At 47.6% G+C, this 20,497-nt stretch overlaps 2 protein-coding genes across 2 annotated transcripts; one reads left to right on the top strand and one right to left on the bottom strand.

The window, feature by feature from the left end:
- Window positions 1-2,082: 2,082 nt before the first annotated feature.
- DNAJC8 (DnaJ heat shock protein family (Hsp40) member C8) lies at window positions 2,083-12,737 on the bottom strand. The gene is made up of 9 exons (XM_068418028.1): window positions 12,639-12,737; window positions 11,357-11,458; window positions 10,186-10,242; window positions 8,379-8,445; window positions 7,639-7,733; window positions 6,706-6,777; window positions 5,451-5,542; window positions 4,419-4,494; window positions 2,083-2,867 (listed from the first exon to the last, which is right to left on the bottom strand). Exons 1-9 carry the CDS (start codon window positions 12,708-12,710, stop codon window positions 2,745-2,747), a joined length of 756 nt encoding a protein of 251 aa, XP_068274129.1. The 5' UTR covers window positions 12,711-12,737; the 3' UTR covers window positions 2,083-2,744.
- A 402-nt stretch (window positions 12,738-13,139) lies between these two features.
- On the top strand, window positions 13,140-13,927 carry ATP5IF1 (ATP synthase inhibitory factor subunit 1). Its single transcript, XM_068418029.1, has 3 exons — window positions 13,140-13,250; window positions 13,332-13,444; window positions 13,644-13,927. The coding sequence occupies exons 1-3, from the start codon at window positions 13,158-13,160 to the stop codon at window positions 13,783-13,785; spliced, it is 348 nt and encodes a 115-aa protein (XP_068274130.1). The 5' UTR covers window positions 13,140-13,157; the 3' UTR covers window positions 13,786-13,927.
- Window positions 13,928-20,497: the final 6,570 nt, after the last annotated feature.

The raw sequence follows: 20,497 nt of genomic DNA on the forward strand, positions 1-20,497 counted from the left end.
AGACAGGAGAAATACTGCATATTCAGAAGCATATGATAGGCAGGACAGGAGGAAAAGGAAACAGGAACAGCTAAATTGACAATGAAACAGCATTGTTCTAAGCGCCACATTTTGCTGCCCCAACCAAGTCATACCCAGTGGAAAAAATGACTCTAACTGCAGAAGCCCGCAGGACTAGTACTTCGGTGACTTTGGCCACAGGCTGCGCTCCTCAAGACCCAGTGGTAAGCCACTCCACTGGCCAAATTCTCATCAACATACACGTCTCTGAGAAGCAGAAGCGTGACATGGGTCTTACGAGCATTTCAGGTTCTCACAGGACGCATCCTGAGCTACCTGAAAAAAAATTTAAAGAAAAGATCTGAAAGGTCAGGACCATGGGTCAGCAAAGGCACTACAGCATCGAAAGGAAATGCTACTAGAAAGACCAGTATTTCAGTATCAAAAGGAAGGACTCTGGGACAAGAGTGACTGAGACAGATCTCTCAGCTAGAAACACTCTGACAGGGGAACAAGAGGCAGACAAGTTAGAGGGACAGCACATCCTGTGGGCAAGAAATAGAAATACTGTAATCATCTGAGCTACTGCCCAGCACTGCTCGTTTCTTACACCCAGGAAGGAGATTGCATCTGAGAGACAGCACCGCAAAAGTTAACTGACGTTTTCCCCAGAACAAATGCGGTTAATCGTGGCCTTGACCAGGAAGTTGTGTCCTACCAGCGTGTTCCCAGGTAATGGAGGATCAGGCTCTGCCAACAAAAAGGAATTTCAGTGCCTGAACAGAGCAATGCTGCACAGTTTGGTGTCTCCCACAACTGCCAGCCCACCTTAGTCTGCTGCTAGTTATTGTTTGGCTTTTGTGTGCCACCCAGACATCACCGACATGTTATTTTTTAAGCTGTTTTGCCCCTTGAGGTTCAGCTCAAGCTATCTATCTAGCAGGTTATACCTAGCAGGACAAATAAGGTAAAGAAACTGTATTCCTGCATTTACACAGAAAATAGGAAGTGTATCTACTGTTCTAAGAGCTGGTTAATGTACAGAACACCAAAATACCTTAGTTTTATTAGGGAAGGATGTTTCATTTTACCTCTGGTCACACAGACCAGGGAGGAAAGGAAGAAACGAAGGTGAGTGGAGAGCACCAGCCACCTTTCAGCAGGTTCATCTAAGTCCCAGGCCCTGTCAGAAAGCACTACCCGCCTTGGGAGCTGCTTTTCCTGCAGAAATCTCTTTGATACACAACGCAATCATGTCCCTCCTCCCTAGCAGGGAGAAACAGAAGGCAATTAATCAGAACTTAAGGAGTTGAGACACCAGAAGATGGAGACATCTCTTCAGAGGCAGCAGAACCAATCTTTCTGAAGAGAGGCCTCACCGATGCCTGAGGCACAAAGAGCAGCACAAAGGACTGCGCTCATTGGAAGGTGACAGCAAGTCCAAGTGAAAGGAGCTGGCTAACGGCGGTGAGGAGGAAGAAAAGCAGTATATTGAGAGAGGCAGCTACCCACAGGACCCAAGTATGGGGATGGCTATCAGGACAGATGGGAAGTTTGCGAAAAGGTCTCCAGAAGAGTCTGCCACGCACTTGTTAGTGTGTAGCACACTCCATTTTGAACGCCTTTAAACAGCTGACAATCTCTTAAAAACTTACAATATGCACAGTAGGATTTTAAAAATCAAAACTCATGAGTTTGAGCTCATCCCATAGCTCTGAGGAGTTAACACTCCAACAGGCGTCCAAGCCCTCCCAACCCATCCACGCTCCCCAAAGGCACAGCAACAAGCTGACTTTTCAGCACGGACTCTGGCACACCTGCACCCACCCAGGCAGCATCCGAGGAAGAGATACCCCCTCCCCATCCTCCTGGGTGCCATGCTGCAGGACTGTCACTTCAAAATTAAAGTCAGAACAGACTTTGGGATGAGAGCAGACCCTTACCAGGGAAAGTGAAAGTGTTCATGCTGAAAAGCAGCAACATTTCAGTGGCCACTATTTCAATATCAAAAGGAAGGACTCTGGGACCTCAATTCACACCCTTGCAATTGTATTTTCAAAGAATTCCAAGAATAAAACCCGGTAACTTGGGTAAAAATTTATTTTACATACAGACCATTGCAACTTAACTATTAATCAAGAGAAGTTATTTTTCCTTTACAGGAAGTGACCAGCTGGTCTGAGATTAATAGAATTCTAAGCCTGAGAGCTGGGATTTTAGTTTGGAAATCAGATCTTAGGGGAAGGGGCCTTCCCAGCACCACTCAGTTCAGTGAGGAGCTGCAGGACTTTAACTGCAGGTCAGCTGCACTGCACAGTGCTGGAAGCAGCTTCCCAGAGTCAGTTCAGACCTTTCTGAAGCTGAACTTGCAGAGAAAGATGATGCCTGGAAAGGTACGGATGCATTCCCAATATTTTGTTCAGCTCTCAAACTAGAAATGGAAGTGGTGAAACAGCACAATCTCTGTGAGGTACAAAACATCGAGTTACAGGGCAGCAGACAAACAGGACAGCAATAATGGCGGGGACCCTCCTAAGCCAAGTGTTCTACATGTAGCAGGTTCCTGGCCGAGTTCATACTATGGCCCTAGTTCAAACGAACAGAGTACAAAAAATACTTTGACCAATAATTAATTGTACTGGAAACAAACAGTCTACTAAAAAGCAATTCTTACTCTAGGTGACAATGAGTCCTTAAAAGCAGGGAGGGGACTGAGGAGCCGCACTTGGGCAGTGCTGCCAGGATCATTCACGCTGCTCCATTTTTACTTTGGGAGGTCTCAGGAAGGTCCTGTTTTTCTTTTCTTTCTTCCCCTTTGTATTTGCCTGGAAATTTCTCCAGCTGTCCACACGACCATCCCGACTTTCCTGGGAACAGAGAGGAAAAGGAGAGTTAAGAAGTGCAAGAGCCAGAGAACAGGCAGTACGTACCAGTTTCAAGAGATCAACAGCAATTTCCCCCTTATCCAGCATGTAGCACCCTGGCAGCCAGGACATACAGACACTGTGAAGAGCCACAGCAACAGACACAGCACAGTGGAACTACAAGTGAGCTTACAAACACCAGTATAGGCCCTATGCTGGTTCCTTGTTTCAGAAGCAACCAGCTCGGGTTGTGCAGTCCTGACTAGAGTCTACTGAATCTTCTGATGTGCAAAGGAAACAAGAAACTTCATCTCCAATGATGTTTCTAATCTGTCAGCCCAGAACGTGCCATTTCCTTACTCCGTCTCCCATCGTCGAGACGGCTCTCCTTGTGCTGCAGCTTGGAGGCACGGAGGAGAGAGAAGGGAAACGCACTGCAGATACCCAGAGCTGCAATATCAATAGTTCTGCAGCTCCCCTGTTTGGTCCATCATTATTTGCTTGCTCACATTTCCTCAGCCGCTACGCTTTACTGCATCCCTACAGCACTGACGCCCAACTCCTGTGGCCATTCTGGCGTGAGAACACAGAACTTCTGAGAGCAGCAAGGCCACTGATACACTCATTTATCTCTCTGGCACTACATGACAAAACCCGTAGCGCACCCACACAGCAGCATTACACAAGTTTTCCAGAATATCCAGCTTCTTATATCCATGTTATATAGCACACGAACACAAACTCTTCCCAGCTGAGTCTCCAGAAACATCCTAGTTGTCCACTTTCCACAGGATGCCAGTCCAGCTCATACACTTCTCTCCCAGGTACCCTCTTTTTTGAAGTCCTCTTGAACATAGACTGGGATCTGGCTTTGGATTAAATGAACAATCTAGCTCATTTTTTCGTGAGGTCCTGCACACCATTACTGACTTCTTTCCTGCCCCCCGCATGTCACAGACTTCACCTCTGGTGTGTAATGAGGAAAGAGTTATAGGCTAGATCAAATATTTTGGTGGGCTGTAGGTCTGACCCCTAGAACAGCAGCACAACAACCACAAAGCTACTTCTGATACACCTAAACCTTGAACACAAGGTGGAAGGGTTGAAGGGAAGTGACTGTTATTCAGGTCTCTGATATTCACAACAGATACAGATTCTGTAAACGTTAGCGACCAGACTGAAAAGTACCAACAACAGCCCACACTAGTGGTTGAACAGCTGCCAGGTTAAGTTTTACTGGTCACTAGTGACCTGGCCTAAGCAGCAATTCAAATTTCTGACTAGGGACAAGAATGAACTGCTGACAGAGCTGAAAAATACTATACCTTAATTTACCAGACTTGTTTCTGGAAAGGTGATACCAAAGCCCTATCGGTGGGCTCTTCTCCCCACACAAGGACAAAAGCCAGGCTTGTGCAGGATCTTTTACTAAGTGTCTACTTGAATTATCTTATAGCACCTGCAGACAAAAGGTCTCTCTTCTCTCTAGGGGCACTCCCCGCAGCATGGCCAAGAATTGCTGAGGCCCATCCTGTAAGTTAAGCTGCTGATTACCTCAAAGTTCTTCTGCCATTCTCGCTCTCGTTTAGCTTTCTCTTGTGCCTCAATTTCCTCTTCCCTCTGCCGCTTCCTGCAAGGGATGCCACAAAGAGGTTACAAACCCACAAACACTTCTTTAAAGAAACACAGTTATACTTTCAAAACACCTCGGAAAGCTCTTCTGATTTCTTGGCAGATTAAAGTGCTTATCAGAAGAGATAAATACGCACACTTAAGATAGCACAGCAAATACAATTTTATTTCATATCTGGAACAGCAGCGAGCAAAGATGGTTTGGCACTACGGTCAGCATGCACGCACTTAATTAGTGAGTCAGCCTCTCTTGCTCGGCAAAACAAGTTGGACTTCTTCATAACTCTAGTGATAAGTCTCTAAAACTGTCGGGCGTACACATTTTGAGAAGTTAATAAACACTTGAGGGAAGTGCAAGGGAAGAATGAAATTTTTTCCCCCCTCATTTTCATCTGTAATCAGAAGTGGTGCCCTGCAGCCACCTCCCAGCCTGCCTTCACTGACCAGTACATAAACCCTGCTCTACGAAATACATCCAGTGAGCACTCAGGCAACGTGATCAGAACACCTAAAATAGTCCAGGATCACACATGCCACAGAGTATTTCCAGCACTTAATTAAAATTAAAAATCAGTTCTTTGCATGCTAACAACATGCAGACATGTGTCACCATTTCACTGTTTTGTCTGGCGTCCACGTATATAGGTATACCAAATATAGCAATGTTCTAAATACAGGAGGGCAAATTTCCTGTTTGCATTTCTCAAGCACAGAGCTCTACAACCCACAGGTTGCCCAGAGAAGTGGTGGAATCTACATCACTGGAAGTCAGCTTGACAGGACCTTTGTTAATCTAATCCCAGGCCCTGCTTTCAGCAGGAGGTTGGACCAGATGATCTCCAGAGGTCTGTTCCAACTTAGACTTTTCTAAGACTCTATGATTCCTTATCTTCTCTGAGGAAACACGAGGGGGGAAGAAGAGCCTGAACTGCACAAGCAGAATGCTGCTCATACCTTTCATGCATTTCTTTTGCTTCTCTTTCTTTCCTCTTAATTTCCAGTTCAGCAAAGAGCTTCATCGTCTGTTTGTATACAGCTTGTTTGAACTGTAAAACACAAATCCAGTCTTAAAATAATGCCCATTAACACAGTTAGAGAAGTCTGTTTTACATAAGAATGTAAGAAGCATAAAAAGAATGCAAGGCATATGTATGCCCACATAACCCCGTACCCCGCCTTGGCAGCAGTGGCATACGAAAAGGTATAAAACACTCCTGATTAAATTCTGGCCCTGACACAAGGAAACAATTTTATTAGCCTCATACTGGTCTCATTTTCATTTCTATTCATGAAGCTGTGCCTGAACAGAAATGTTCATTTCAAGCTCTCTTATTCTTCTGTTAAGTCTTGCAATGTTACATTTGACAAAAAAAACCCAAAATGGCCCCTGTTTAGATAGTAATTTCCCAGCTGATCTTCTTTGTGTGTTGTAAAAGTCTAGCATTGGCTTTCTAGTAGGAAATATCAGTATACTTAAAACAAACTTCATTATTAAAGAACAGCAAGAGACTTCTGAAAAATCAATGGAAAACAAGATGGTTATGGGGTTACTGTGGTGACAACGAGTAAAAAATCAGTTTGTAGGAAAAAAAAATGGTGATGACACTAAGACTAATGATATCAGTGTTTGATAATCATCTATCATTCTGTTAAAGCCTCTAATGTTACTTGACTTTTTCAGACTAGAAACCGGGTAAGAAGAACTAAATTATGTCATGCCTTTTTTAATGAGTGCTTTGTTGCAGAACAGCACATCTATCCTCAAGAGCTATATGGCAGAAACAGCCAAAACAGCTCTTGCTACAAAATGTCCCTAAGAGCACATTTTAGCCGTGCTGCAGTGGGTTCTATACATGCTTCTGCTGGCAGCAAGAACGCCACAGTTCCAGCATTCAGAATACAACAAGAACGCCAATTCAAAAAGACTGCATGATGTGCAATGAAGACTTGCTCCAAGACAAGACCTGGATATTTTGATCGATATAATCTCACGATATATTTATTCTTTACACTATAGTTAAACTATTTTCTAAAATAGACAGGTATTACCCAACGCATGGTGCTCTACAGAGGCTTATCAGAATTTGTTCTTCTGTAAGGAGATTTACAACACTCTAACAAGTCTAATGAATACTTCTGTACTGGTTTTTACTTTAATTCCTCGAAACACATTTTGTACTCCCCAGTTTCTCTGAACAGTATGACTTACAACTTCAGGATCATCCTCTTCCACAGCGGGAGGCTTTCCATCCTTCTTCAACTGCTTCTTTTTTTCTTTCACCTGAAGATTAAGAACAAAAATAAGAGTCTAAATTATAGGGCTTACATAATTGTATCCAAGTAGTTCTGCATTCCCACTCCATGGTGTGGAAAGAACTCTGGATGGCAGTAACTTCTTGATTTGGATCGATATTTTATTTTAGACCAAAACCTCCTGGGCATTGGTCCAGATAAACACATATAAGATCACTATCACGTGAACAGTAGTAAATAAAAATACTATGTTAGATCCTATTCATTCAACACAATTCCTTTGGTGTTTTTTTTTTTTGTTTGATTTATCCATATCCAACATATACCATCCATACCAGCAGCAAGTTTAATTTGCTTTGTAATATTCAAAAGACAAACAACAACCAGCAGAACATAAAGCGTTCCTTGGTTTAGAGTATCTGAGTTCTTCCATATTATCTGCTTTCTCAAGCTGTTGTGTTTTAGTCCACCCACATCACTCAACTAACTTCTTGGCCAATGCAAATCAAGCTCCTTTTCTTATCTTATAGGTCATTTCCCCCCAAACTTTCCAGTCTCCTGCTGTCACCACCTATTTTCTTCCACCTACACACATTTAAACTGCATCATTCATTCACAGACTTGAAAAAAATATTTAGGTCAGATCACGTGGTCTGACCTAATTATTTCAAGTACTGAATTTCACTGAATTATCTTGCACTGAGCTCAACAGCAGTCTTGGACAAAGCAGGTTTGCTCATGCCGTGAAGAGCTCAGAGTCCACTTGCACAGCTTCATTACGAGGTTTGCTCTGCTCACCTTTTAATGACCTAAACATGCAGCAGGTGTACCAAAAAGGACTGATTACCACTCCCCCCCCCAACCTTAGACGTTCCTATGGAATACTTACAGTGTGTTCCACATATTCTTTTCCTGCCTGTATCACATCCAAGGCCCTCTTCTTTTGCTCCTGATCTAGCAGCAACTTGTACGCTTTATCTACAGCTAATAAAAAGGATCAATGTTGATAGCACCAGCAGTGACATTCACAAGGCATCACAAGATTGCTACTTGTTCACCATACAAATTTTACTTCCTAGAATTTGGGGAGAGGAGTTGTCTCTTTGGTTTTTGTTTTTTGTGGGTTTTTTTTTAAATACATCTGGGTAAGTGATATGATGATTAGTCAAATGAGATTTGGGGTACAGTGATGGCAGAGACTGTCAGACACCTTTTGGAGTTAAGAGTGAAAGTGTCAGTCCTACAAGTGATTTAGTTACAGGGCATGAAGTAAGTTTAAGGTGCGCAAGGCCTCACCATCACACAAAGCATACACCTCAAACCATCACATTCCTTCCGTCGTATGGTCTTCGAATAAAATCTAATGCACAGATGAAACAGTTTTTCTTGAACAATCTCAAAACCCCACGGACTGGTGTGTCCCCGTTGCAAACTGGCAATGCGAATGCCGCCACCTAGTGAAATTCCCTGCTGAAATGCCACCCCACACCACACCTCCCTCATCTAAAGCGCCTCTACAGCAATTCTTCTGTCCCTCAGTGGGCCTCCACCCCTAATAAACATTTAAACAGAAAAAGAGCAGTGCAACTACTATCATACACCAGCCCAGGGAAAGGGTGAGAGCATTACCTTCAAACGCCTTCTGGGCTCGATCTGCATCGTCTTGATTTTTGTCTGGATGCACCAATATTGACAACTGCAAGAGAAAGGATCTCCCTATCAAGATCATTGTAAAAGATGAAGAATATTTCAGATATTTTTGTGATAGGAGTGAAATAGTCTCAGACAGAAGGAATGACAGGGGATCACATTCCTTTGCATACAGACAAAGGAGCTGACAACATGTAGAAGTACGCATCAGTAAAAGCTTATAAATCAAATACAATCCCTGTAATAAACAGGCTGAGAAAAGCTGCAGCTTGGGATGTGCAGAACAATATAAAGACCCTTCAGCTGCAGTGCCTGGGGCTGATAGGAACCCTTTGGTCACCCAAGTTTTGTATCCTTGGTCTTAAGAAGAAACAAACCTGATCATCCTCAACCTTAAGTTCACCTTTTACTCAACAACATCTCCCAAGAAGCTCTCCAGTATCCCTAAGGCTGTTCAAATATCAAATCATTTAAAGGAGTGGGTAAGCTTTTCCTTAGGCTCCTTTACTGAAAGTTAAGAAAACTCCTTCCCGTATTCTCTGTTCAGCAGAGACACTACATTGATCACTACCATCCTTAGGGTAACCTTAAATGGGATGGAAAGCACGTCCTCCACTTTCCTCTTCCAGAGAAAGTTATTTCAAACTTTCCCCATATGGCATTTTTCTTTCAGACCTCTTATTTTTGTTGTTGCTGTACGGACTCTCTAGTTTATCTGCAACTTTCCTAGTACAACATTCAAAACCAGCCACACTCTGCAACTGAAATTGCATCAGCGGCAAAGAATGCAAAATAATTACTTCCTGAACTCTACAGATGGCACTTGCTAGCTCACAGGAAAACGGTTTGCCTCCAGTCCCAAACAGCAGCATGCTGCTGATTCACTCAGTGATTTGCTAAAGCCAGTGTCTGTTTCCTTCTGTTGGCTGTTCCACGTTCTGTATTTAGGTGTTTGATTTCTTCAATATACAATTCCACGCACTTTTTTCATTTCATCACATTGACTTCAAACCATTTCCCTGGGGTATTCTATCAGCCTAAAGCTATGACAGCCCCAGGTTATTGATTCGCAGATCTGAGAAGTCAGCAACAGACTAAAAGGTTATCCTCCTGCTTCCCACACATAGAAGTAGCCCATATCCCAACCTGGCAGGCATGCTCCTCTCAGCCAGCACACAGCTGCCTCTCTAAAGACAGTTCTTCATGTTTACACCACTAATTCAGGTGGGAGGCTACAGCCCTCCAAATACCACGTTTCTTTGCTGCATGCACTGATTAAAACTCAACCTTCTCCTGCAGATAGTAAGCACAGTAAGTCCGGGGTAACGTTTCCTGCGCTGCATGGGCCAATGCAGATGGGTCAGTGAGCAGGGCTGCTGCTGTCCCAGGTAACCCAGCCACCAAAAATGACTGCTTTTTTAAAGAAACCTCACAGAAAATACATGTATTTGAGAAAAATACCTTTTCTCTGTTCTTAATTTCTGATTAATTTTGACCTTCTCTTTGAACTAAAGTTCAATACACTGATTATACACAGGCATATCAGTTTGCAATAGCCCCATCACATACTTTACAGCCAAAGCAGCACACCATGCATGGACCAGGGACACTTCTGCAGCTCTCCTCTTGTTGACACAAAGATTGTTCTATGCTTTCTTCCCAAAATGGCTACTCCTCTACCCAGATACATCTTTACCACCATTTTTCTTGTTCCCAAGCACAGCTGCAGAATCTCTACCGAGCTTCTAGTTTCCTTCCAGAGGTTTCAAGTGCAAAAGCCCAATACCTGCCGGAATCTTTTCTTTATCTCTTCATCTGTGGCTTCAGGATCCATCTGCAGGACCTAAAAGAGACCATGAGAGCAGAGCAAGTTCGATGATACTCCCCATGTTTCAGGTTCCTGGCAGCAATCTCTAAACACTTGGTCCACTGGCATACAGACACAACACCAGAAAGCTCCTCCCATCAGGGAGCTGCTTCAGGACATGAATTTTCACCTAGTAAAACAGAAACATTTTAAGAGACACCATGTTTGGGACATTCTACTTTTAGCAATGCTAGATTCCTCTGACTATGCCAGTGTCCTTTCTGCAATCAAGTGCACACTCAAGACAGCTGCCATCCCTAAATAGCCACAATTGGTCTAAACCTTCAACCAGTCCTGTAGCAATGCGTAGTTTGGCAGAAATGGAAGCACACGGTGGCTTTGGAACACCGTTGGATCATTCATAACTGAGAACTTTGGGCAGGAAACATACTACTTGGTAAGAATTTATTCATTTTATCATTTTGAAAGAAGACAGGAGAGTTTTACTGTTTGGTTTCCATGAATGAGCTCACTTGTCTATGTACTGATCTTAATAGATGTGGCAGAGTTTAGGAGCTCTTTTGTGAATTAATTATTGAACAGAAGTCCTAAGCAACAAGTGAGCCTACTCAATGCAGATGCACACTGGTCTGACACTAAGAATTGTAAATAAAAAACACTCTCTCACAGGAAAGCTACAGTCTACTTCTAAATAGCTTGCTTAATTCACTTTCCAAGTCAAGTACCAAGATCTACACAGACCTGAATGTTGTCAAGGTGAATCTGCCCACTGACCCGGCTCACCAGCCCTAAATTGGGACTAAAAAAGCACCTGAGGCTTTAAAAAGGCAGATGAAGATAACACCAGGAAGGAATATACACAGGGAAAGCCAGCTCCAGAGGAATACCGGATTGTTTTATTAACTGTCTTCCTCGGGCTTTCCTACTCATTAAGGCTTTATAACTGACTGCAACTGGAATCAGAGAGTGAGCACGTATACACCATCCTTCTCTCTTCTGTAAACCTTCTGCACAGTAACCCACATCTAGAGAATTTTTTTCTTTATGTTTGGTCTTTTTACTGAAATACCCAGTAAATCTGGAAGTTGGTATACCAAGTCAGAAGGGAGGATAAAACGTTCAAACTAACCTCAAAAGGGTTCAAGTTGAAATAGGAAGATCCAGGTCGGGTCAGCCTGTCAATTTGGTTTTTTGATGTTAAAACAGAGTCTCGTTTTTCAATTTGCTTTACCTGAAGAACAAGAGAGACCCATATTAACTGACCATCACAATGGGCACACCATCCCCTGTGATTACTACACCAGTCATCATCGTCCTGTGCTACATTCCCAATACCTCTTGCTTATCGCAAACCTGTTGAGTTACTGCTGAGTGCTTGAGTTGCTTTACTCAAGCACTAGCAGAGCACAATTTTTAGCCTTTTCTACAACATGACAGTATTTTTAACATTGTAACTATAAAAATCTCTAGAAAGCACTTCTGCCTCTCTCTCCTACAGCTTGCTCAACAGCTGTGGCTTTTTCCCCCTCCTCTACCAGCACCATCATCATCATTCCTTGCAAACCTACCGAACTATCGCTTTTAACCCACTGCTGGCAGGATAACCCACTGAACACATTAAGTCACACTGGTGCAAGTATACAAGTCCATTTCATCCTGACCACAGGTTCTTTAGTTCAGTTCAGTTTACTTTTTGTTCTTTACAGTATTAAGCCAAACCAAACCAAACCATGCCTTTACATTTAACATTCACCTTTATTTAAAGAAATAAGCATCCACCAAGCCGGCACCACCTTTCTGTGGGCAGGCTCAGGTAAACACATCCAAGCTGTGCACAAAGCAACGGAGACCAGCGCAGGCTGAGGGAAAGGGGCCCCACGCACCTTCCCCGATGACAGCTTGCCCATAAAAAGGCCAAGCCCTGGAGCACAGCGGAGGGTTACGTTCAGCCCGCGGAGGTACAACTCCCACTGGGTTTATCCAAGCGAGAGAGATGGGGGCTGAACGCTTGGCCCCTTCCCCCAGCCACAACAGGGGCTTTGCGGAGGGCGGGAGACACGGCGGGGCCGGCAGCAGCCCGCCCGGGAACGCCCGCTCCCCTCGGGGCCAACACGAACCCGCCGGCACCTGCCGCTCGCCCACCCCGGCCATTCGCTCTCCCCCGCCAAGCACCGCCAGCGGCTTCGCCCGCCCCGCCCTCCCGCGGGCCGGGGCAGCCCCAGGGCCCGCCACGGCCAGGCTCGGGGCCCGGCGGGTTCCCCTCAGGGCGGCCGGGCCGGGCCAGGCGCCGCGCGGCCCACCAGGCCCCGGCGCTGGGGGAGGGACACCGCCGGCCGCCGGCCGCGGGCGGGCAAGGCCCAGGGAGCGGGGCGGGGCCGCCCGCCGCCTGGGCAGCGCTGAGGGGCCGGTACCTCGTTGTAGAAGGTGAGGAACGCCTCCTCGGCGGCGCCCCCCGCCCCGGGCTCCCCCGCCGCCGCCGCCATCGCCAGCACCACGTGACGGTGGGCGCGCGCACGTGACCACGGCGCTGAGGCCGGCGTGGGGCGGGCGGCGCCCTCGGCACGTGACCGCCGCGCGCGCGCCATAGCAACAGGCCCCGCTCCCCCTCCCGCCACCGCCGTCCACCCCCTTCCCCCGCTGCCGGGCGACCCGGGGTGCGCGTCCTGAGGGGACGGGACGGGACGGGACAGCCCGGGGGAGCTCCTGGGACACGGAAGCGCAGCCCGGGCGCGGGGGGCAGGCAGCGGCGGGCCCGAGGCCGTACGGAGCCCCAGCCTCCTCCGCCGACCCGGGACGGGCTGGGGGGATGATGGTGTGTGTGGGAGCGGAGGCTGCGCATGCGCGGGCCGTGACGCGGCGGGCAGGGCGCGGCCCCGCCCCGCCGCTGGGGGCGTGTCTCGTCCGCGCGGCGCTCCAAGGGCAGGCGGGCGATGGCGGCCGTGGCGGCGGCGGCGCGGGGCGGGCTGCGCGGGGCCCTGCTGGCGCAGCAGCAGCGCTGGAGCTCGGGATCGGGCGCCGACCAGGTGGGCGCGGGGTAGCCGAGGGTGTCCGTCCCTCCGTGTCTGTTCGTCCTTTTCCCCGCTCACCGCGGTCTCTCCCCGCAGCTGGGCGAGCTGGGCAAAGGCGCCGGGAAGGGCGGTGGCGGCGGTGGCGCCATCCGTGAGGCCGGCGGTGCCTTCGGGAAGAAGCAGGCGGCCGAGGAGGAGCGGTACTTCAGGTGAGCGGGGTGCACAAGCCGCGTCTCCCCCGCGCTGTGGTAACCGCCCCCGGGCCCGGCGCGGCGGCCTAGTGCTGGGCCTCGGCCCGCCTCGCCTGCAGCCGCCCGCTCCCGCCGGTTCCCCAGCCCCGCTGCGCTCAAGGGTTACGGGCACCCCGGGGTGTGTGGGTGCTGCACCTTGTGCCGTGCTTTCTTGCAGGGAGAAGGAGAGGGAGCAGCTCTCTGCCTTAAAGAAACACCATGAAGAAGAGATTGATCACCACAAGAAAGAGATAGAGCGTCTGCAGAAAGAAATTGAGCGTCATAAGTATAAAATCAAGGAGCTTAAACACGATGACTAAGCTGATGCTGCTGAATGTGCACGGCCAATACTGATTGTGGTGTAAAACAGCATTGAAGACTGTATGCTCTGGCCAACATAATCCAAATTCGTCCATTTATACTGTGGCCTGCAACAATGTCAAATAAACTACTCGGTCTCTCTTTTCTGCTCACTAACTGTTTAATGAAAAAGAAAAAATCCAGTCTGGTTTTAAACTTCATTGTTCTTCCAAAATAAGAATATACTCTTGAGTAGGCAGTCCTGTACAGAACTTCACTATTTTCTGTAGATTTATTTGAAAGAAAGGACTGTTTGTACGTAGTGTAATAACTTTACAGTTAAAGCTGCAAGGAAAGTTGGGGAAAAAATGGTACCTGTGTAGAGACTCGTTCACACAGAAATAACTTTGTCTCAAGCTCTCCACTGAACTAGCAGACTATAAAAAACAAGGTTCTTTTGTTGCACTTAAGTGTTTAGTGCTGTAAACTGAGAGAGAGAGAAAAATATTCTAAGTTACAGTGATTTTACTTGTGGTGGTGTGAGTTCTGGATTAAGACAGCTGAGATTGTGCCTTGCACATGAATGTTCTTTTTTGTAAAGACTTTTAATTGCCCAGTGGTGGGTTTTTCCTGTCTTTAGTTCTTGATGTTCTGTATCTAAGTCTCTTTCCAAAGAAGGATGGATTAAAATTAAATTTATGCAGGTTTAGTCGCTTTTGCGATTTTAATAGAAGAAATCCATCATAAAACACATGGCAAGTGACCTACTGAAATAGTGTGGCCTTCGTGCACTAAGCCCTGACAAGAAGGGGATTTCATGTAACAAGAATGGGCAGGTAAGAAAAGAGCCTTCCCTTCCACACCTGCACTGCCGTGTCCCTAAATCTGCCTGAACAGGTGTAGTTTCTACCACTGGTAAAAGCCACCCTACCTTACAGTATGTTGTTACATTGCAAAGTGTCACAAAGAAGCTGGACTGGGGCAAGTGGCTCGAACTGCCCTGCCTGAAGCAGCAGGAGGCAAATCGGAGGCTTTGAAGTAGGAAGTGCTTTGAGGAGGGTGTGACTGGCTGTCTGAAGGTGTCCCAGTTTCTCCTGTGTTAACCCATCCATCCCCAACCAGCCGCTCCCCTTGGGCTGCCCTCTTCCACCTGAGGAACACTGCAGCTAGTGGTACGTCTTGTCTGCAGAGTAAATGACAGCACTATTGCTCTAATGAAGAGTCCTTGCCCTGAAAAACTTGTTTAATGAAAGTGGAAGAAAGAGGCAGCGCTGTGAAGTATGTCATTGCCTGGCTTTGCTCGGTCTGTGGGAGATGGTGTTGCAGTGAGTTGTGTGGAGGTTGTGTGTAGAGCTGTCTGTGGGGTTTGTTCTTTTTAGTTGGGGCCAATTACCCTGAGCCAAAAATATTAGTATCTCCCCCACCCCACCTTCATGGGACTATGAAACCCAGTGGGAAGAATTGTGTCATGAAAAACAATATACTATTGATCTGTTTAGTTTTTACCCATTTAAAAATCAAATTTTTTACCCATTTCAAAATCTTTTTCATATTGCATCTGTCAGCTGGTTGGCTTCCCCCAAAAGCTGTGGAGTGACTAGTGAGATGTCCCCATTAAAGACCAATTTCACAGAATCACAGAACGTTAGGGATTGGAAGGGACCTCGAAAGATCACCTAGTCCAATCCCCCTGCCGGAGCAGGATTGCCTAGACCATATCACACAGGAACGCGTCCAGGCGGGTTTTGAATGTCTCCAGAGAAGGAGACTCCACAACCTCTCTGGGCAGCCTGTGCCAGTGTTCAGTTACCTTCACTGTAAAGTTTTTCCTCATATTTATGTGGAACCTCCTGTGTTCCAGCTTGCACCCATTGCCCCTTGTCCTGTCAAGGGATGTCACTGAGAAGAGCCTGGCTCCATCCTCATGACACTTGCCCTTTCCATATTTATAAACATTAATGAGGTCACCCCTCAGTCTCCTCTAAGCTAAAGAGACCCAGCTCCCTCAGCCTCTCCTCATAAGGGAGATGTTCCACTCCCTTAATCATCTTTGTGGCTCTGCGCTGGACTCTCTCTAGCAGTTCCCTGTCCTTGAACTGAGGGGCGCAGAACTGGACACAATATTCCAGATGCGGCCTCACCAGGGCAGAGTAGAGGGGGAGGAGAACCTCTCTTGACCTACTAACCACACCAGGGGTTACACCACCTCTAATACACCCCAGGATGCCATTGTCTTGTCATCACAGCTACAATAGACTATGGAAGAGCTGAAATAAATACTAGGACAACTTTATATTCTGAAGGGAACAGATGAGGGCTTAAATTCAGGGCTTTGTGATTTACTCTGTCTTTTTGTGCACCACTGAAATCTTAACTATGCCGTGTAAGCTCAGCTGCAGGGCCTCTGCCCAAGAGCCTGTAAGAGAGAGGGGATTTGCTGTGAGCGCGGTGTGATTTGGACCGCGATCACCCACCATACTGCAGGGAGAGGTGTTACAAACTCTTCGGGTGTGCAGTACAGTATCTTGCTAAACAGCAGAGAGCTTTCTTGCCCACCAGCACTCTCTGAAACACAGCTCTCTTTCCTCATCGTTCAACTTTGCACAAGTTTCGGGGGGGCTCCTACACTGGTAGATGTGCTACGTCCCTTACCATGTGTTCACAAACGCATCCCATTTTCTAGAGAGGAAAGTCTGGTTAATTCACTGCTTTGCAGTCACCCTGAACCTCTGTCAGGTTATGACAATGGCAGTACACACGGCGAGGACAGGCAGCTGTAGATGTTGACTGAGCAAGCGGGCTGGGGAGAGAAATTCCTTTCAGCAGCCATTTGACTGACAGATGATGACGATAAAGCCATGCCCACAGACTATGGCTGCTGGAGAAGCTGAACGGATTGATGATGCTGCTGTGTAAAGCGGATGGTCTCCCTCCTGCTTCCACCTTTTCTCCTCCCTTTCACTGCCTCAGGTGTGTTGGACTCATGGGGGAGTCATCCAGCCTGTTATCTCACCAGCCTGCAGTTTTGTTCCGAGTCCAATGAATCTTTTGCTAGGTTAGCAAGTTGAATGGCTTGTGGAGTCCAAAAGTACCAAAATCACCACCAAGCAAATGTGAGAAGTACTGACAAGGGAGGGGGTGGGAGCAGCCTTCTCCCATCTCTTGAAATTACCTTTGTTAAGTTAGAAAGGTCTCTATTTTTATCCAGCTGGCATGATAATTGATTTTGCAGCCATCCTCCTACCAGGGATTCCACTTGGCTGTCAACCTTAATGCCTTGGGTAGGTAGCATCTGTTCAATTTCTCCTCATGATGAGGTTTCCCTCCTGTATTCTACCCATTGACCTCTTCTTCCAGGGAGTCCCAATAACCTACATCTCCCTGAAACCAGTTTGCTTTAGTTTAATGCCAGTGACGCTCTGGCCATTCCTAGTTAACAGGCACTGTTTTATTTCCTTGGCGGTGCAAATATCCCTGCCTCGCAAAAGACCTCTCTCTTGGACTTGTCTCTAGAAATCATGAGCCCCTCACCCACTCCGCCTCCTGTACTGACTCTTTACCAGGTGCAATTCTGTGAGCAACTGAGCTCCTACAGGAGCTCCCAGCACCCCAACCCTGGCCACAGCACCCTGACCCTTTTCTTGCACTGGTTCTGGTGCTCATTAAAACCTTTTGTATGAGATTCAACAGCAGAAATGTATTTTCCTCTCCCCTGGAGTTAGCAAGAAGAATGAGTGTGTAGTGTCTGATGACTAGCAGCAGTGGCTTAAGGTAAATGTTCAAGGGGGACCTCTGCCTTTTGGCAAGGGAGATGTTAAATCATCTTGTTTTGTGTCGTTTCATCATCAGTGCATCTCTTCAGAAGTGTTTTTTTCTTCTATTGAAGATTCAAACTGTCACTCTCTGCAGTAAGTTACCTAATGACATAGATGGATGTTGCTTGTTACTGATTCTTATGATACAATGGTAACCCGTCACAGGTCAGTATACTGGGTCTGTGTACAGTATAAGTATAATATTCCAGTGAAAAAGTAATAGCGCTGATCCTCTTAAAGAACATGAAGTGGAAGAGTGGCAGCTTAGAGTTAATCCATGCTTAATTACAAATTCTATTTTACGACGCCAATTTATGAATTGCTTAAATTATTAATCTCTTAGTAGAAAAATAGCATGCTAAAGTCCTGTACCGGCAAAAAGCCTTAACACAAAATCAATATTGATTTTGGGTAGGAAATGAGAACTACCAAAAAAAGCTCTACCCCCAAAACCCACAGCCTGCTAATGCTCACAACTATCTGCATAGAATTAATTACCCACAAGGGGCTTGGGAAATACCAGTGCAGAACAGGTAAGAAAGTCTCAGCAATGCCATCAAGGCTTTTATTTTGGCAATTAGTACATTACGAATCTTCCTGCTGTGCAATCTGGTAGTGCTCAACAACTGAAACTCTTACACTGCCAGATGCACACATACCTCAATACATATTTTGCTATAGTCTCATCATGTTCAGTTGTCAGCTGACAGGAGAGATATCAGTATACTCTGTATTTCACTCCTGGGTACTATATTATAAAATATTTAAGAGCTTTGCAGGATGTTTATTAAGCACCACTAAAGGCACAGATGCTCAGATCCCACAATTCCCCTCAATTTTTGTGCTGCGAGAACTCCTTAAACCTATCAATCATTCTTAACTCCCAGTAAAATAAACTGCTGTAGTGAACTCAGATGGATAAGGCAATAAACAATTATACCTCCTTCCACCTTTAAGCCACAGTAGACCCTACCTTCAGCAACAAAGAGCCATCACTACCACCAAATCTGTGACAGGGAAGTCACGGAGGCAGCGCAAATTTCACAAGAGAAGCAGCACGTCTGCCACCAGACAGGTTCAGCAAGACAGACTGAACACCTCCAATATCTGTACCAGTTTGCCTCGGACTTCTGGGTCAGAAAGCTTCTTTTATTTACATCAGGTAACACAAAATTTTTACCCATGCTCTGCATTAACACGGATGGAAATACACATAAATACACCACGCAGATGCCTGCAAGTCTTCAGGAGAGTCATTTTGTGGTTAAAACTCCCGGAAGGACCTTCCCTGAGAGCTACTGCTTTTCTTTCTTTACCAGACTCAAGAGGGACAGTTCACATGACCACACATACACACACACATACAGACTCTTCAGATTCACTAACACAGCACTCTGGGACTCAGCTCAGCCCAATCAAGCACCCGCTTACTTTCATGTTATGCAACAGCAGGATAAGGAGATGAAGACAGTGCAACACCATCGGTGCCAACAAGCTGATTTCCCCCAGACTTATAGAATCACAGAATCATTTTAGTTGGAAAGGACCTTTAAGATCAAGTCCAACCATTAACCCAGCACTGCCAAGCCCACCACTAACCCACATCCCTCAGCACCACATCTACACGGCTTTTAAATCCCTCCAGGGATGGGGACTCCACCACTGCCCTGGGCAGCCTGTTCCAGTGCTTGACAACCATTTCAGCAAAGAAATTGTTCCTAATCTCCAATCTAAACCTCCCCTGGCACAACTTGAGGCCATTTCCTATCATCCTATCACTTGTTACCTGGGAGAAGAGAACGACCCCCCCTCGCTACACCCTCCTTTCAGGCAGTTGTAGAGAGCGAGAAGGTCTCCCCTCAGCCTCCTTTTCTCCAGGCTAAACACCCCCAGGTCCCTCAGCTGCTCCTCATCACACTTGTGCTCCAGACCCTTCACCAGCTTTGTTGCCCTTCTCTGGACTCGCTCCAGCACCTCAAGGTCTTTCTTGTAGTGAGGGGCCCAAAACTGAACACAGGATTCGACGTGCGGCCTCACCAGTCCCAAGTACGGGGGGACAATCCCTGCCCTGGTCCTGCTGGCCACAGTATTTCTCGATGTATTTATAGCATCAAGGCTGCACTCACCAGGAGCCTGATCAAGCAAACCAGGTAAGCAGGCAAGTTGTATTTAATCACAGATTAATTACAGAGCAGCAGGCCCTGAGAAGGGCAGAACCGCAACTCTTGCTGCTGCCGCCGCTGCACCTTCCCCTCGTCACCCCCGGCCCCGAGGCCAGCCGTGACCAGCCCCGGCACCGCCGGGCTCACAGCAGGACACGGCTTCGGCAGAGCCCGCTGGGCCCCAGCCGGCTTCGCACGGGAGGCACCACGGGCGGAGAGCGCCCCGCCAAGGCCCGGGCCCACACTCGGCCCGGCCGGGACAGCAGCGTTAGCGCGGGAGGCAGCGCCCGGGAGAGGCCGGGCCGGCCCCGCACAGCGGCTGCTCCGCCCGCCCCCCGGCCGGGGTTCACCCTGACGGGCAACGCCCCCACACCAGCAGCCCCGGCTCTGGGCGGCCCCGGGCAGCGGCCAGACCCGCAGGGAGCCCGCCGGGACCCCGCCGGCCGCGCTCCCCTCAGGCGGAGGCTCTACCGCTGACTCCGCCCGGCCGCAAGGGGGCGGTGCCCGCTCTCGCGCCGCACGGGAGAGGCGGGGCAGGGGCGGCCCCGCGCGCTCCCCGCGATCCCTTTGTTCGGACGCCGCGGCCGGCGCTGCCCCTTTAAATCCCCCCAGCGCCGGCCCTACCGGCGCGCCGGGTTGAAGGCGCTGCGCGATTGGTTACGGCGCCTCCTTCTCATTGGTCTTCGAGAGGAACGGCGCGTCCCGCCTCCCACGTCTCATAGGCGCTGCCGGCCGCTCGTCTAGAGTGTGAGCTC

This window comes from Nyctibius grandis, chromosome 24 (assembly GCF_013368605.1).
Source record: "Nyctibius grandis isolate bNycGra1 chromosome 24, bNycGra1.pri, whole genome shotgun sequence".
Classification (NCBI taxonomy): Eukaryota; Metazoa; Chordata; class Aves; order Nyctibiiformes; family Nyctibiidae; genus Nyctibius; species Nyctibius grandis.

Bases quoted from the DNA above. Each gene is read 5' to 3' on its own strand.
- DNAJC8 (XM_068418028.1), bottom strand. From the start codon at position 12,710: ATGGCGGCGGCGGCGGGGGAGCCCGGGGCGGGGGGCGCCGCCGAGGAG. The intron at 10,243-11,356 runs GTTAGTTTGAAC...GGTCTCTTTTAG, and splicing joins TCAACTTGAACCCTTTTGAG to GTCCTGCAGATGGATCCTGA. The intron at 4,495-5,450 runs GTATGAGCAGCA...CATCCCTTGCAG, and splicing joins GCAAAAGAAATGCATGAAAG to GAAGCGGCAGAGGGAAGAGG.
- ATP5IF1 (XM_068418029.1), top strand. From the start codon at position 13,158: ATGGCGGCCGTGGCGGCGGCGGCGCGGGGCGGGCTGCGCGGGGCCCTG. The intron at 13,251-13,331 runs GTGGGCGCGGGG...CTCTCCCCGCAG, and splicing joins CGGGATCGGGCGCCGACCAG to CTGGGCGAGCTGGGCAAAGG. The intron at 13,445-13,643 runs GTGAGCGGGGTG...GCTTTCTTGCAG, and splicing joins GAGGAGGAGCGGTACTTCAG to GGAGAAGGAGAGGGAGCAGC.